Source organism: Urocitellus parryii, chromosome 4 (genome assembly GCF_045843805.1).
Source record: "Urocitellus parryii isolate mUroPar1 chromosome 4, mUroPar1.hap1, whole genome shotgun sequence".
Classification (NCBI taxonomy): domain Eukaryota; kingdom Metazoa; phylum Chordata; class Mammalia; order Rodentia; family Sciuridae; genus Urocitellus; species Urocitellus parryii.
The window spans coordinates 41,500,245-41,518,923 of NC_135534.1; the positions used below are offsets into that span (position 1 = coordinate 41,500,245).

General features: G+C 33.2%; 1 protein-coding gene across 2 annotated transcripts in view; it reads right to left on the bottom strand.

The window, feature by feature from the left end:
- Nucleotides 1-18,679, bottom strand: part of Gas2 (growth arrest specific 2) — a 125,210-nt gene that overhangs the window by 35,355 nt on the left and 71,176 nt on the right. The window contains exons 7-8 of one of the 2 annotated variants that reach the window (XM_077798162.1): nt 16,361-16,468; nt 3,670-3,723 (exon numbers count right to left, since the gene is read on the bottom strand). In XM_077798162.1, the coding sequence (XP_077654288.1) occupies nt 3,670-3,723; nt 16,361-16,468 (162 nt within the window). The remainder of the gene's footprint in view (nt 1-3,669; nt 3,724-16,360; nt 16,469-18,679) is intronic. The other variant, XM_026384115.2, reaches the window with a different exon arrangement.

The window sequence follows — 18,679 nt, forward strand, 5'->3', positions numbered from 1 at the left end:
CTAAGTGTAAAATCTCACATAAAATGAAAAAGGAATTTTACTGTGTTAAACTAAGAATACCCAGGCAGCACATAATGAGTGAAAGCATTTTTAGTACATGAACTCACTAGCCTCTGGTTATATGGAAACGGCTGGAATCCAAATGGTTAAAATAAATGTTTTCAATGTTTTAAATAATTTGCCATGGGAGCAGGAACAAGAAGCGTCATTTTGAAATGATGGCCAAGTGAAAGGAACTGATCTCAGCAATGCAAACGAAAGCAGGTAGAAAGGTAATCTTGCTTCAGAGAGAATGACATTCTATCACAAACCAGCTCCAAGAGGAGTGGTCAATTTTAGTCCTACACAGATGTGGCCAGGTTGAATGTGGTCGAAGCAGGAGGGATGAAGGCTGAGGTGTGGCATTAGAGCTGAGAAGCAAAGACAAGGAGAGTGTAAGTGCCCTCCATGGAAAGGGGCTTGAAACGAGGCAGGGAAAACTGAAAACTGGGCACAGATGTGCATTATGAGATTCAGAAATGAAGACTTGGCAAGCATTCCAACAAGAGTTGAAAAAGCCAGAGAACTGAGCTTCCTCCAGGGAGTAATGCAAGAGGATTAGGACCGCAAGCAGCACTCTGCAGCCTCTAGAAGGAGGTTGGCCTGTGTAGCACTGTGGACCTTCAGTTATTTCAACCCTCAACTCAAAGGTGTGACGGGGCCCTCAAAACCCTGTTTTACCTCTGTTCCATGGTCTAAGAAGCTCTTAGTATTCTCCCAGAACTTCCTGAGTTCCAGGATAGAAGGAGAGGTGACCCTGGAAGGACTTGCATCCACTGAAGGACCTTGTGATTGCTATAGGACAAGAAAAGTGACAACTGACATAGCTCTGAACTCATTCTTTGGACATTCCAGGGTCTATGAGAAATACAAGAAGCAAGACTTTCTCTTGATTTTAGTGCATTTAATTTCAATTAAAACAATACCTGTTCTATCACCTTACAACTCTATTTCCACTGAAAGAAATCCAAGTCATCCTGAAGGGAATGCCACCCTCTGACTTGGCAAAACACCCTCTCTTCTTCCCCATCTTCTCTGGTGGGAGAGGTAAGGAAGAGAAAAGCATGGAAGAGAACTCTGTACAGTGTTTAGTCTTTTCACAGGAGGACGTGAACTGCCCCTGAAGAACTAACATGCCAGCTCCCTCACAGCCTCTCATGTAACATCCATGACTGTGATTTTTAGACTCACCCTAAAATTAGAAGAATCATTTCTAGAGTTTTCAGATAACCACTTCTTATCTCTCAATTCAGTAAAAATGCCCCTTTAAAAGACACTTATCAATAAACGTTGGCGAGGATGTGGTGAAAAAGGTACACTAGTACATTGCTGGTGGGACTGCAAATTGGTGCAACCACTCTGGAAAGCAGTATGGAGATTCCTCAGAAGACTGAGAATGGAACCACTATTTGATCCAGCTATCCCACTCCTTGGTTTATACCCAAAGGACTTAAAATCAGCATACTATATTGACACTGCCACATCAATGCTTATAGTAGCTCAACTCACAAAAGCTAGACTATGGAACCAACCTAAGTGTCCCTCAATAGATGAATGGTTAAAGAAAATGTGCTATATATACTCAATGGAATATTACTCAGCTTTAAAGAAGAGTGAAATTATGACACTTTCCAGTAAAGGGTTGGAGTTGGAAAATATCATGCTAAGCAAAATAAGCCAATTCCACAAAACCAAAGGCCAAATGTTTTCTCTGATATGCAGATGCTAATTCTGGATAAGGTGGGTGGCACTAGGGAAGAATAGTGTTACCTTAGATTAGGTAAAGGGAAGTAATGGGAGGGTAGGCAAGGAGATGTGGAGATAGGAAAGAGAGTAGAATGAAACAGACATTTTATTATGTAATATGTGTATGTAATATGTGACTACATGACCAACAGGATTCTGCAATATGTACACTCAGAAAAATGAAATTATATCCCATCTATGTATGATATATCAAAGTCATAAATGTGTTCTACTGTCATGTATAGTTATACTAATTAAAACAAATTAAGAAATCTTTAAAAATATACCTCTGAATATTTTTAAAAAATTTTAACTAGTGAAAAGAACACAAATATTAATATTTTTGGAACAAAGAAAATCTGTTGGGCAGTATCTGCTTTAACAAAGTGACACCTGAGTAGTGAAAAGGGAAAGTTAGCACCAGCCCAACAAAGTGGTTCAATCAACTATGGTGATGAATGTGGGTGGAGGTAGTCACAAAGTAGCTACACAGATAAGTTCATTCAATAGCAATTTTCTTCCCAAGTCTTTAGGGACCATCTTTCTACAGGTCCAAGGAAAGTTTTTTTTTTTTTTTTTTTTTTTTCTGGTGTTTCTGCCACCCACCTCCCTCATGCACTCCTAGTATCTATCATGTATTTTCAGGTTCATTGAAGAAATTTTCAAAGTGACTTTTCAAGAACTCATCTTGTTCCTCTGTTAGCCAACTATTAACTGGGATAACCAATTTAACCATATTGAATTTTCATAATAATTAGTATCTGACCTATAGAGCAACTGCATCCTCAAGATTGCTAATAGCTCTTTCACGTGGCACCCACTCATGTAGATAGTGAACAAATAAAGGCAATATGATAGATATACATATGATAGATAAATAATGTGTTTAACTGTACTTTCTCAGAAATCTAAACTAATTGTAATAATAAAATTCCATGATACATTCATCATGTAAGAACAAAATTTACAACTTGGAGTTTCTCTAAAATTCATCTTATATATGCGTATGTCATATACAAGACTTTCTCAAGTAAGTTGTTCTTTCTGGATCATAATTATTAAAACCTAAAAATGAATCCATCCTCTTATGTGCACGGGTAAACTCATGACCTCAAAATCAAGTCCTGGGGCTGGGGATGTGGCTCAAGCCATAGCACTCGGCCCGGGTTCGATCCTCAGCACCACATACAAACAAAGATGTTGTGTCCGCTGATAACTAAAAAATAAATATTAAAAAATTCTCTTTCTCTCTCTCTCTCTCTCTCTCTTTAAAAAAAAATCAAGTCCTATCTAAGTCCTCTTCGCTTTAAGCTTTATCACACTGAAGTAATAAATCACACATGTTAATTAGAACACCACTAGAGGTTAGGTATGGTGTCAGGAGCAGAAATCTGGCAAGGGACCATGAGCTTCCATATGTGTTAAACAACAAAGAGCAATCTATGCAATAGTAGTAGAATGGAAATTTTCTATAATTAAATGGTACTTAATTTTTATTCCATAAATGTATTATTTTAAAGTATTTGAAAGAAAAGACAAAGATAATACTGCATATGGAAGCTAAATCCAGGTTTATATTTTAAAACAATTTTAATGTTAAGAGCTATGAAGGCATGCACTGAAGCATGAGAATTATACTAAGAAAAAGTTCAAAAACAACTAGGTTACTGCTTTCTACTTACCTACGATCAAACCCAGATTACAATTTTTACAAATATATGGAAAACAAGGGAAACAATTCTTAGTACCTCACTGAAAGAAACAAAAAAAGAAAAGGAGTAAATTATTACTTGGAGTGCTCAACTCCCATCATTTGATTGGAGACCAACGCTTCACAGTGAAAGCAAAGAGGAGAGGTTTCCCCTTAATTATCTAAGTAATTACCTTAAATGTCTGCTTTGCTTTGGCTGTGGAGACATAGGCACAACCATGAAGACCCTACTAAAACAAGAAGATACGAAGTTCATAAAATGCTCTCCATCTTCATTAAGAAAGGCACTTGAAATCACCTAAAAATACAAACTGGGTTCTTTTGTGACAAGATTAAGAAAACTATCTTCAATCAAATGACTAAATCTATATATCTTTCAGTATCTTATAGTAGGAAAGTTATTGCATATACATATAATTTGAGAATTAAAGACTGTGTTGACTGTTATCATTTAGAAACACAAACATTAAAACTATCACTTTTTGGAAACTTTTTCTCCTTTTCCAATACAAAATATGTAAGTACGAAAATAATTTTGTCTGGGAAACAGTCAACAAGTCTGTGTCTCAGTTGCACAGATGAACTGTACCAGAGTCCAGAGAATGTATAATAAAGTCTAGGGAAATTTTTTAAGTAAATGAAGTCTTTCAGTGTGAAGCTTCCTGCTTTGGTGCAAAATCCTGCCATCTTGTTCTGACTCCTGTGGTACTCACTCTATTCACTAACATTAGCCTCTTGCTTTTCTTCACAAAAGGCTACCATTATATTTGCCTTCAGTAAGTTGTGTGGGAAAGGAGAACACTTTCTACTCTACCATTTCCTTCTGTTTTCATTAAAAATGTAATGATGCAGCATCCTGATTGCTCAGTGGTTACAAGGAGAACACCAATTTATCTGAAAGTTGATTTGTTAAGGAACTTTCAGTAAGAATTCAAAGTACATATCCCAGATTCCCTGACTAAGCATTAGGGTAACAAAATAAAGTCATCTTTGGGAAAGATTTGTTTCCTTTCCCATGATTAGATATGATCATGGCTGTGATTTTTGTTCATGTATTTTATTTATTTATTTATTTATTTATTTTTTAGTTGTAGATAGACATAGTATATTTATTTTTATGTGGTTCTGAGGATTGAACCTAGTGCCTCACATGTGTGAGGCAGGCACTCTACCACTGAGCTATAGCCCCAGACCTTGTTTAGGTATTTAATCAAGGCCATCTTCCCTTTTATTCTCATGATATTTCATCTTCATCTTTCCTTTAGTGGATGTAGGTAAATATGTTATCCATCAAATCTATGGATGGTAGGCATGAGGGAAGGGTCTCCTCAATCTTTGTTACCAAGATGTTGATTGAAATTCAGGTTTATCTGTAGTACTCCTTGAAGAATTTTGTTGTTGTTACAAAATGTTGAAGAAATGCAGAAGATAAACAGAAACTCTAAGGTGACTAATCTCTTGAGAACACATACACTTAATTAAAAAATACCGCTGGTACTCGTTATGTTAGCTGTAGATTTTTAGTGAAATGGTAAGAAATTCAAAGGTGTTTCATAAACACGGTGAGCGTCCTGCGACATGCACACTGTGGTCTAACATTTTCCTTGTGCAAAGCTAAAGCCCACCTAAGATTTAGTCCTTCTAAGTGGGCAGGCAATGTGATATGAGCAAAAATGTGTACCTTGTAAGTTTCTATAATTTTCTAATAACCCAGGAAGTCTATGACTAACAAATAACAGGCCCAGATTAGGTAATAATATCATGACTAATACATTGGTAGATGATGACGAATTAATATGCTGCTCTTTGCATGGGTGTTGCATTTGGGATTGGGATCCTTGGAGACCTCATGCTTGATGCATAATTTGCAATAAGTTTTTCCTTTTATCTGCTTTATGAGGTCTCAGAAAGACTACCCAACTATCTCTGTAACCCATATTCTATGATATTCTGTAAATACAGAAAAATTATGACAAGTGATAATGTTCAGAGTGAAAGAGACTGTTATCCAAGGTGTGAGTCACTGGGAAAGGAAAGAAATCATTGGTGGGTTGGCTTAAAAACAACCCAAAGGGAAGCCCTTCACAGGTGATGTCTCTAACACAATATTTAATGGAGTAATAGTTACCTAAATTTTGTTTATAACACAAACTAAATTGAACAACACTGGGCTGAATAAAAGGCATCTTTCAATGTTTGGCAACAGTATTGGAAGGAGAAGATGTGAATGTGGTGCCAGAGGACTAGAAGCTGGAATGAGTTGCTACAGTGTAAAATAAAACTGCAATTAGGAGACAAGTAATGCTCTGACTGTGATTTTTTGTGAGTGTTCTACTAGAAAAAGTGGAAAAATACTGCTTAATAGCTTTTTGAGGTTTTTTAGTTTTGTTTTCCAGTAACATCAGGAAGTTCATTTGAAGAAAATTGAATGAGATGGCCTAAGATTCAATCCAAATTATCACATTTTGTTCCTCCCACAATCTACATAAAGAATTCCTCAAGATCTCAATATGCTTCTAACAAGATGGCAGGAAATGGGAGACTATAAATTTCAATACAACATATGACCAAGTTTAAATTAATACCAAGGGGATATTAATTATTAATGAAATTATAAACATATTCATCCTTAAAATTAGTACTAGTAAAAATGGAATACAGCATTCCAGTGAACTGCAATGAAAGGCCAGGTACTTTGGGTGAATAGGTATCTACTGGATCCAAGCCCAATACAAATTTCACTGAGGAGCTGAAATTCAAAAATTCAAGTATTAAGGGAAATGAAAGGCATGGTCTAAAATGATCAAATCATGCAGAATCTTAGTAATTTTATGAAAAGATAGCATTAAATAAAGGAGTCCTAATTTAGTATTGTCAATGTCACAGTGGCAGCATTTATACCACATAGCTCCACTATGTTCAATACAAACTCAAAATGGCCACATTTGCAAAGTATATTCTCAAGGAATCTGGTTGCATCCTGTTTATGCAACTTGAGCCCATGAGAGAACTATACACAATTTATAATGACAGATATTTCACAGGTTTATCGTTTCGCTGCTAGAAGACTCATCAATAATTTAAGAACACAGCACATTATGCATAATTATTTCATTTCCTTTTGCAAAAAAAAATCATTCACATTTATATCAGCATAGAATCTATAAACAAACAAATATTCTTGTTAGGAAGGCTACAAAAGAAAGAAAATTCTTGTAAACTTTTCTAATTTCACATTATTACATGATGTCTATTTTATAGTTTAAAGCAAATACCTTTAAATTTAAGGCATAGTGAACCACAAAGTATTTTTGTCTATGCTAAGTTTAAGGAAAACTTCAAAGGGTAATTTTATTATGTGCACTTTAAAATATATGAAACTCAGATACAAAAATTTTGAAATAGCATTTAGTCTGGATTAACCACTTACTAACTGGATTACCTCAGGAAAATTACTAGAAGATCTCTATTAGCTGCAGCTCCCTTATCAGCAAGATACTTAAATTAATACTCATGTTGATTTTTCTCAAAGAGCTGAAGTGAAACTAAATATATAAGTGAACACCCTTTAAATACCATATAAAATAAGATATCATCACTGTTATCAGGTAACAAGATTTAAAACAATAAAGAAAATATTTTCTTTAAAAATTATTAGGAAGCCAGTCTGAGGGAATGTGCATTCAATAACACTAGCTGTTATAGAAAACAACTTATAATTTTAATTTAGACCCTTTAATAAAAGCATGAAAAGGTACAGAAGGCAAATTCACCTGCTTTCCTCAAAAAATTTCTTCCATATGTATAGTTAAATTAAGATGATTTAATCTTTTTAGAGCAAAAGGCAATTGTAAATGGAAATTGATAATTGCAGCAAATTGAACATATTCTTTAGGGTTTTTTTATTCCTAGGATAAATTTTTGCTCCTCTATGATTTTTCAAATATGGTCAACAGATGAAAAGAAAATCAGATTTCTTAAATATGTGAAAAACATTCTTATTGATTTTTTTTACGGTTTTTTTCTTGGTTGTTGTTGCTGTTTTGCAAGACTCTTTATTTTCTGGATACTCTATTCTGAATCTCTAATGGAAATTGGCTATTAAATCCCATGTATTTCCCAAGCACAGAGGCAACTAAGCAAAACAGGAGCTACACATCAAATGATGGTCAATTACTAATGAAGGTTAAAAGATGGAGCAGTAATACTCATAAACTGTTATGCCAAAAAACCATATACTCTGAAATGTGGTCAAAAATAATCATAATGTACTAATAAAAACATTTTTTAAATGCATCTCTTAAATCACATATATTCCATTTAGATAAAGCCTTCAACACTTACAAGTTGTGTGATTTTGAAAAGTAATTAATCTCTAACAATTAGTTTCTTCATTCTTTTTTAAATTTTTTTTAGTTATAGATGGACACAATATCTTTATTTTGTTCATTTATTTTTATGTGGTGCTGATGATCGAAACCAGTGCCTCACACGTGAAAGGCAACCTCTTTACCTCTGAGCCACAACCCCAGCCCAGTTTCTTCATTCTTAACATGAGTATAATAATAGTGCCAGTAATAGTGTCCATGTTGAAGAGTTGTGAGGTATAAATAAAAGAATCCAAGAACAGCACTTAGACAAGCACTGATACACAGCCTGCAGTGAGGGCTAAATTATACATAAATATTTTTAGTATTTTTTATATTTGTATATATATAAATATAGTCCCTGCAATATATGCATATATATGATATATTTTGTGGAATTAAATATATCTATATGTGTTTTTTACTTTAGCTAAAAACTTTATCATATATATATATATATATATATATATATAGAGAGAGAGAGAGAGAGAGAGAGAGACATTTAAATTTCAAACACTGAAAAATCAATCTGACATCTACTTTAAATCACTTAAAATGCCAAATTATTGAAATAACTCTCTAATTCATTTTGACTACACTCACATATATATGTATATTTGCAGATATAAAGATACACAAAGACACACATCATTGTGTAAACATACACATGGATGTAAAAAGTTTGTATTAATGGGAGAATTTAGGAATGCAGACCACAGCAACTGTGCATTTTCTCAGTGAAGTCATTTCATTTTCCAATGTTTTGTCAAGTTTAAATAGTTTTGATTTGTAGCTACTAAAAGAAAAATGCCCATTTAAGATGAAGTATAGTTACCTGGGCATTGCACAACTTTGTTGAGAGCCACAGCCGAAGGGGCCCCAGCAAACTTCCAGCTGCCAGCAAACTTCCAGCTGCCAGCTGATGATTGGCTCACAGTGGCCCCAGCAAACTTCTAGCTGCCAACTGATTGGCTCCTCTGCGGTGATGATCATTGGGCTGTTTCCCCGCCCTTTCAGACCACAGAGCTGCTCATTGGGGGACTTTTTTTGGCTCTGCCCACGTGACCCAGCCAATTGGCCTTAAGAGCAGGAGGAGTGGGGGAGGTTGAGAGGCTTGTGGGAAGCTTGTGGTGGCAGTTGGGCTCTGAGGGTTTTTCCTGAGGAGCTGTGTGGTGTGGTGTGTGTGCTCTAAAAATAAAGTTCGTTTCTTTTGTCAAGTGGCTCCTGAATTGTGCCCAGCCAGACTGAGACACAACTTAGAGTCATGGTAGACCTAGCTAGTGGAAACAGAGATGAGGAAGACAACTTATTAGTCTCCATGAAGATAGCAACAAATTTAAAAGTCTACTTATTGTTACATGGCCAAGATGGGCAAATTTTCAGGGAAGAATATTTTTGCCTTTGAGCTCTCCTTTACTTATAAATGAGACATTTATAAATGTAATATTTACAGAAATGTATCTGAAGCCAATGGAAGGAAAATAAATGAATTATTATCAACCTTAAGCATATAGAGACCTGCCTAGATAAATTAGCTTTTCTTTCATTCTTCTAATAATACAAAATTTCATTTTCTTTTCTTTCTTTTTTTTTTTTTTTTGCTTTTCAAAGTGACATCAAGTAAATACAGTGCAGGCTGTAATCTTGGATAGCCTTTTGGTTTAAATTTTTCTACAGTTGAAGGTTTTCAACTACAAAGGATAACTCTCCTAAAAATATCACTCCATGACCTGAATTCCATACAGCAGGGGCTAGTCATTGTGTGTTTAGTTTGCATTTCTCTATAATGCTGGCCTTTCTCAGAGAGAAGGGGTTAAGAGGATTTATCAATATTTGCAAAGTCCTTAGTGAGTTGTTTTTGTAAGTTACATCCATGTCATTAGCCCAGCCTCAGCAAACATGAATAAATGACAAATGAAAGTTTCTTTGATGAAGCAAAAACATCTTTCAAAGAAGAGTTTTTAAAAAGCATTTAAATCTAGTTTACATACTATTGATTCCTTTTTCTGAACTAGTTCAGACTAGGGACCCAGTCTGGAAACACTCACGTGTTGGTGAAGGCCATGCTTCTCTCACCGTGGATCAGAACACTATAAATGTTATCTGAGATCTTAAGTATACAAGAAGCAAACACAGTCACATTATTTTCCTTTTTTTAATCTTTATTTTGTTTATTTATTTTTTTTTGTGGTGCTGAGGATTGAACCCAGGTCTCACACGTGAGAGGCGAGCGCTCTACTGCTGAGCCACAACCCCAGCCCCTTAGTCACATTATTTTCTTAGACACAAATACATAGTTTTAAGCCATAATGATGCTCTCATAAATTTTCAAATTAGATGAATAATTTGTATATATATTTTTAAAAACAAATTTTTAACTTTCAGCTTCTAAGTAATGGCTGCTTCTGTAATGTTTTCACTAAGATAAATGGAGGCTTTAATCTCCTTGCTATTTGTTTGAAACTCCTTTGCATTTTTATACAACAGCCTATTATTCATCAACAATTTGAAACAGGCTACTTTTTACCTGCAGTAAATCAATATGTGTCATAAGAGCAGAAGAAAACAGAATATCACTAACACTGGACCTTTCCTTAGAGCCAGTCCCAGAAGACCTGTAAGGTTCAGTTGCTATGGCAACAGAGCTCTGATGCCTTTCTTACTTGCTGTGATAGAGTAAGTGTATTTTTACCACACAGGCATAATCCTGAAGGAATTTTATGGTAAGGTAAAAAAATATATATATATACAGAGTCAACAACAATGTGTATGAACTTTCTGTTGATCTGTGATGATTTCATTTAAAAGTAGTGCAAAGAAGTTAACTCCACAGCACTGCATATCCCTTTGCTGATTTCCATTTAAATTATTTATTGTATTTTCTTTAGGCCCTTCAAGTAGTCACATTTGTTAAGCTAAGAAAGTGTAAGTATAGAATCTCACATGGTTTAAGTATAGAATCTACACCAAATGTAGAGGTATGCTATGAAAATGTTTGAGATAATACTTATATACTTTAAAAATATTTACAATTGGTAAAAGAAGTATCAACAACACTATACTGACAATAAGGGAAAATTATCTTCTGATTCCTATTTAAAAGATATCAGAACAGAAAGCAATATATCTTAAGTTACAAAAGCTCTAGTTTTGAAAGTCAAATGAAATAGACAAAATGAAGCAACTTGAATGGATCCTGACACATATAGTACATAACTCATAAATATTGTCACTATTATAATACAGGTAAATATATTATATGCATTTTATGGAAGGTATTATTGATTATGCAATTGCAATGCTGTTTTTATTCTGAATACTCTAAAGAAAAAAATGGTATAAGAAATACTTAACATAGTTGAGTCTTAAATATATCATAACATGTCCTTTTTAGAAGACCAAATTTGTGAATAAAATACTTGCATTTAATGGATTTGCCACAAGATGAAGCTTGGAGTGGAATGTGATACAGGCAGGTTTGGAAATCAAACTTGAATTTTACTCATCATACCACTTACTTAAGTTCTTAGACTCTTTAAGACTCAATTTTTTAAATCTGTAACAAAAGCAATTTGCCAGATGTATGTAGAAAGGATTTTGTCAGATAATGTATATAAAGTACCTGGTAAAATGTGTGATATATGACTCTTATTAAATTTTAGTCATCTTCCATGTAATGGAACTTCCAAATGGAACATGAAGTCAAAAAAAGGAGTTCAAATTCAATATTCCTGATTAGTATCTTAAAATACATGGATTCTAACTGTACCAAGCAGGACATAGAAAACTTTAATTTCAATATAATACTGTTACAAATTATTTTTAAAGTTTGCTATTTTCATGACCACCTATTCCAGAATAATGTTCTGGAAAAAAAGATATATAGGAAGGAACAATTTCTGTCATTAAATACCTTGGGAAAATGCTACACAATACCATTCTCTCCAGGAGCTTACAAATCACATTAGTATACTGAACCTTCCCAGAAAATTTAGGCAAAGAAATCAGTATTATTTAGTGGTAAAGAACATACACTCAGAGCTAAGCTGTCAGGACTTGAACCCCAATTCAGGCACTCATTAGCTTATAATTTTGGGACGTTACTTAATTTTCTGCCTCATCTTTCTTAACTGTAATATGGGAATGTTAAAAGTATCCCCCTGCCTGGAATAAGAGGTTATACTGAGATATGTCAGAAAGACTAAGATAGTTAGTAATAAACGTCATTCAGAGGCCCATTGAAACTCTTTACCATATCAACTAATCTTTACAAATAATGTCTTGAATATCTTTTGAAATTGTTATTTTTCTGAGAAATACTTGAAGTATAATATTAGGATAATGCTAAGTTGTTTTTACATAGAAAAATATTCATCACATTAATTAGACAATCAAGTGACACAAAAACGTAGCTACCTCCCAACACATTAACCCACTGACAGCTCTTTTGCCGGAAAGTCCTGCTATGGTAATGTGAGAGCAACTTAGAGAAGTATGAAGAATTTATCCCATGGAAGTTCCGTTCAGTAGAGTCATTCACTTCCATTCCCTGCATTATTATATTAGGTTGTTTTTGTGCCACTAAATACTGATCCTTATGGGCATAGGTCGACAAACATTTAAAGCTTTAGTGATTAATAGGGAGAAAGGTGAATATGGGACTCTCTGATGAGGTCTGCAAAGAGAAACACATTATCCAGACAGTGATCTATGTTTGCAGGCTTCAGAGTGCTAATCTTCAACAGCACAGAGAGTTTTCAAAGTGCAGAGATGAACCAGTAAAGGAAAGGTAAGAGCTTCATCCAAAGAAAAATGTGCTTAGTTTCACAAGAAAACTCAAAATCCTCCTTAAATACTGGCCTACTAAAATCAAAGCTCTAACAAACCTTCCTACACTTTTCTAGAAAATGGGAAGGTTCACAATAATAGCACCATTAAAATGAGCAACCAACTAATTAATCTGACAACTTTCAGAGGACCTTTTGTTCTCAAATTTGTGATTCTCTCAGATTACTGACTCCTCTTAGTTCATATTTTTAATATCATTAGAAATAAATGCAGAACAAAAGCTTTTTCACTCATAATTTCTATTTGATCAACAATTAAATCTGTGTTCAAATACTCTTGTTCAAATCTTAATTGTAATGCTATTTCTACAAAAGCTACTTTATATATAAAGATATTTTAAATGTCTATTTTTCCATGTAACATTTTATCTTAAACATTTCCTGACAACAATTTATAAAAAAAAAAATCCTTAAAACTGATCATTTTCAGTACCTTGAAAGTAATATTGTTTCAGGATCAGACATGCAAGTGATTTCTTATTGTGTCACAGTACAATGAATCTCCTGCTGTGTAGTTTTTTTGGTTCTAAAAGTAGTGGTTTTCAAACTTCAGCACTTATCAGAATCACCCTAAGGACTTGTGAAAACACAGGTGGCTGGGCCCTAACCTTGGAGTTTCTGATTCAGTTGGTCTTGGAGGAGACTCAAGAATCTGCATGTCTAACAATTTCCCAGATGATGCTGATGCTGGTCATCTGGGGACCACTTTAAAGATCACAGATAGATTATATACACACTCTCATGTCATCAAATTTGAGACAAGTCAAATACACATTTTTGTGGCTTCCAAGACATATTTCTGTAATACCTGCCCACAAGCTTATGCAGATTTGTGTTGCCAACTGTCTTGATACTTAAAGCCTGGGAAAACACCAACTGATTGAATAAACAGAAGAATGTTACTTCTGTCCTCCCAGAACTTAAGACATTAGGTCTGAGATTCATCAATTCATATTTCAGATAATATATATATATATATATATATATATATATATATATATATATATATATAATGATTGTAACAAAGCCATGGTGAGTTGTTCATTCTCCTAGTATGTGTTAAGAATTTCACTATGGGCAATTACTATTTAACCCATGCACTCAAAAGAAAAATAATCAAAAGAGTAGCAACAACAACCATAAGATCATTTGAAAACAATTTCAATAACTGAGGTTTTTGTTTTGTTTTGTTTTGAGTAAGAACTGCAGAATTACCAACAATTAAATTTTCTATCTGAAACAAATTGAAAGTACTAAGCAAATTATGTTCATATCAATAACACATTTTTAGTCAGCATAGTTAACACAGAGGAGGAAACAGGGATAAAATATGTACTAAAAGGCATATGTCACCTGCTTATGAAATTTTAATTCCTAATCCTCTGAGGATAATCAGAGACAAGGAGAAACTTTTTTTTTTTAATAATCTCTTTCCTTCACCAGGGTGGAAATGGACTCAGCAATCAAAAGGCTAGAAATATCAATGGATATGTGTTCATGGAGATTTTTCATTTTTGACAGATAGTCTTGGTTTCTAATTTAAGCAGTGATAAAATGCTTTCTTTAAAAAAAAATCAAGGTTTTAAAAAAGGGTCTATTTCACAAGAAATTTGTTATAAAAATAAAACTGTATGTGGACAGTACAAAAGTTAAGAAAATGAATCACTAAAATTCATTAAAACACTATTCTCAAACTTGTGACAGCCTGATAGTATAACTTTTTGGGACAACCTGAATAGCCACATAATGTATAACTCTTACTACAGGCTTGTCTGGAATATTGGAAGCATGAAATTGAGCATACACAATACGTTCTGAATTGTTTACTGATATTAAATTAAAATGCTATTGCCAAGAAATTTGATATGCTTTTTTTCACTAATGCAAATTTCAATTCCTCCATAATATACATGACAAGAATTCAACAAAAGGATACCATTTCCTAAAAAGAAAAATGGAAAGCAAAAAACAAAGACCCTCACATATTAAATACTATAAAAGAATGTTATTCATGCTTATGAATATTAAATTCTTTGACAAATGAACAAATATGGAAAATGAGACACAAATTTTGCCTGAAAATATTAGTTTACCTTAGAAGGAAATGTGTCAAATTTATACATCATGGGTTTTATCAACATTTCTATTATAAAAAGGAACAATTCTTTAAATAAATAAAGCCTTCTGCTTTGATTCTAGGCTATGGGGCCTTATATTCTAATGGAAATTGATTCTCAACTGAGAAAGGCTAGCCTGATAAAATTTTAACACATCCATGGAGATTCTAAATCATCACTACTTAATGTGGTAAAGTGAAAGCAGGTAGCTTGACTAAAAAATAATAATAAGAAGAAGAAAATAAAATGCATCTTTTCCTTGCAGTGAAGAACAAAAGGACAATAAGCCACTCAGGCAACTCTGTTTCCTAGTGAGGCCATACATCCAGATTTATTCTCAAACCTCCCATAATAACATATTGTTAAATCCCTTTTGTTACCATTCCAAGGCAGAAAAGCATTTTCCTATAAATTAAAAAAAATAAATCAGTAACCACTCACCTAAAATCAGGTTAAAATACAAAATGACATTATATTTTAAGGCTAAATTTTGAAAAAACTTTTCATTAAATAAATGTCGCACACTGTCATACAAATAAGTTTCAGTTAAAGCTTGAAATAAAAAAAAATCCACTGACAAAATTTCTATTGGGCCATCACATATATGAGTATTTTAAAAATGTTCATTGATTGTACTAGATGCACATATTCAAATCACTGTGCTCTACAAAACAGCAAGCAAGATATTTTCACTTTATAGAAATGAGAGTAGAGTACAGTTCCTTTGAATCATAAGCTCTGTTCTTTAGAAAATGGCTAAAAATAAGCAGAAGAATACTTTTATTAACTTAATATTTCTGGGACTATATCAGTGCTGTATTTTTTTTTAAAAGGAGGCATACTTGGCAAAAACCACAGACGTTGTGAGATTAGCAATAATCTTTTGAATACTAGCCAAACATGTTCCAAATGAAAGATCTGAAAAGTTTCCTTACTTAGTCACCATTACAAGTTATAACTGTCCATGATTTTAACTGGGATCATTGTAAAATGGACAGAGATTAGCACCAGTCTTTCATTCAGACTCAGAAAACAAAGTAAGACATGGCCATCACTACCAAATCATGCCACTATACTCAGCATTTGTTTTTTTTTTTTCCTTTGATCCGTAACCCAGACTTCCAGAAAAGTCGTGTTGAAATCACTTGAAGATACTCAGCACCGATACGATCATCACTTCCATTATATGAGATATGGAAGAATACTGTTTCTATTTCTCACGTCAAAGATAGAGTAGTTGTTCCTTTGAAACAATATCATTAAATAAAATAGTAATATTTTTGATGATATTTTGTCTCTATTATCTCTGTGTATTTGCATATATGTGAAAAAATACAGATTATTTTATTATTTAGCCCTCAGCAGTACATTATCATGGATATTACTTTTAAAAATGTTCATACCTTGCATCTTCATTCCAACTATGAGCACTTTCTAAAAGCTCCTACTCACTTGTTGTTTTCCCCTGTCATGTTCCTTCAACTCAAGTTTTGAATATTCTCATACAGAACAGGATAATAAGTAAAAGTTTACCCTAATGAAGAGAATCTTTTCTCCTACTCGGTATCTTCCTTGAGAAAGTCGCTCCACACAGAACTTGTTTGGGCATTTGCAAGGAGGATCTTCTGAAATTCGTTTCACCTGGGGAAAAAAAATAAGCAAGAAGTTCATTCTTCTTAGTAGGGTTGCATATAGATTACATTTTTTTCAAAAGCTTCAAAGCTCCTGGGCAATTAATAAATTGAAACTCATTTTTTAATCTATGGACAGAATGTGAGCACACCAATACACTTTAAACCACAACTATGCAAAGATCAGATCCTGAAAGTCTAGAGTGCACTGAGCTATAGGTCAGATGAGAAGAGTGATGATGTTGGAGGATAATGATGAGAAAATTAATTGGCACCATAGTTATGATGAGTTGTGTTCTATTATTTTCCAGATTTAAAAGACCATGAGTATTGGGTTGACAAGATGAATCTATTGGAAACAACACTAGAGTGATTCTAGGTTAAACATATTGAAAACACGGACAGAATACATATAAACAGAAAGTTATTTCCACAGTATAATCTTATTATACTGTTTTACTCACTTTCAATAAATTAACAATAAATTATTATTTAAAATGAGGCTATTTTTCTTCATCTTATTTTGAACTCTATATAAGATTTTCTGACATCTCAGATTCACCTAGATTCACTCTGCAGTTCATGCCTTTTTAGTAATTCCTACCTACAAATCGGACTTCTATGGCCATATCTTAGATTTACACACATTTTATGGAATATTCGGCTGAATATCAGAGTTTTATATCTAGTGTGTCTTATCCCCACTGTTGAAAACTATATAATCTAAATTGTATGTGCACAATGTTTATAATAATTGTTACCATCAGAAGATGATATAATAGTCTGTGATTTAAGAATTAAGACTTACGTTTTATTTTCTGGGACTTTTCAATTCTGTGTCACATAACTGTATTCCCTCAAACTAACCAAGCAAACCTAACACAATAATCTTTGTTTAGAGGAAAAGTTTCCAAGGAAGACTCAGAAAGCTATAAATGATGTGCAGAAGCTAAACAGAACAAATTCAGATTCTGACCAAACTGGGCTGGATTTTTCTCACCCAATTTTTTAACAAAATGTCAGAGAAATAGAAAGGGAACTTTGCACACTGTGCTTGGAATATATAGCCATTGTGGAAGAGAGTACAGAGGTTGCTCAAAATATCAAACATAGAATTATTGTATAACACATTAATGTCATTATTCATCATATATATATACACACAAAAAAAAAGTATTACTCTTAAAGCTAAGATGGGGAATGAAACTACATGACCATCTATGGATAATAAATAAAAAATGAAAATATGGTATTTATAAACAATGGCACATTACTCAGTTATAAGAGAATCCTGCCATTTTCAAAAACATGGATGAAATGAACTTGGAGGATCAATGATAATTTGAAAATTGAAATAAGCTAGGCACAGAAAGACAAATGTCTCATAATATTGCTAATATATGGATCCTAAAAGATCAATTTCAGTATGATGGTGGTTACCAGAGAATGGGAAGATTAAAGGGTTGGGAAAACTTTGGAGATATTAGTCAAAGGATATATAATTAACAGTAAGATCAGAGGAATAAATTCAAGGAATCCAACGTACAATTTGGTGACTACAGTTAATGATGAATGCTGTATTCATGAAAAATGCAAAGAATGCATATTAAGTTTAAACAAAATTATATATATGCAATATATTGGATTTGTTAATTAGTAAGATTTAACCATATACACATATATATACATATATATTTTAAAGCATCTGTTATACATGATAAATACATACAATGCTATAAATAAAATAAATAATTTTTTAAAATGAAACAAATGTTGATTGGGAGTTCTTACTGACACCTGTGGCTCACTGGAAATCTTACTCTTATCTCTTCAAATTTCATTCCCTTTTACAATCCATGAAACTTTGAGAATACTTTTTTAAATGACAGAGGAAAATAGAGTCTTCTTATGTAAGACTTCAGTTTGCTTACTCTAGAATATATTTCAGTGTCAAAACTTCATTCACATTTTGCTCATAATCATTCTTTAGATGTTAGTTGCTATCATTTTCTATGATAATAATATAATTAGTTTAACAAAAACTATGGTACCTAGAATTTTGTCATTAAAAAATTTCAATTTCTTCAAATAATAAAATATTTGACTCCAGACAGTCTTTTACCAAGCAAAAACTGTACAACAGTCATACATGAACTCACTTGCATGTTGGTGTAAATGAACAACTTGATATTGTTATAGCAAATTTCCAGAAATAATGAAA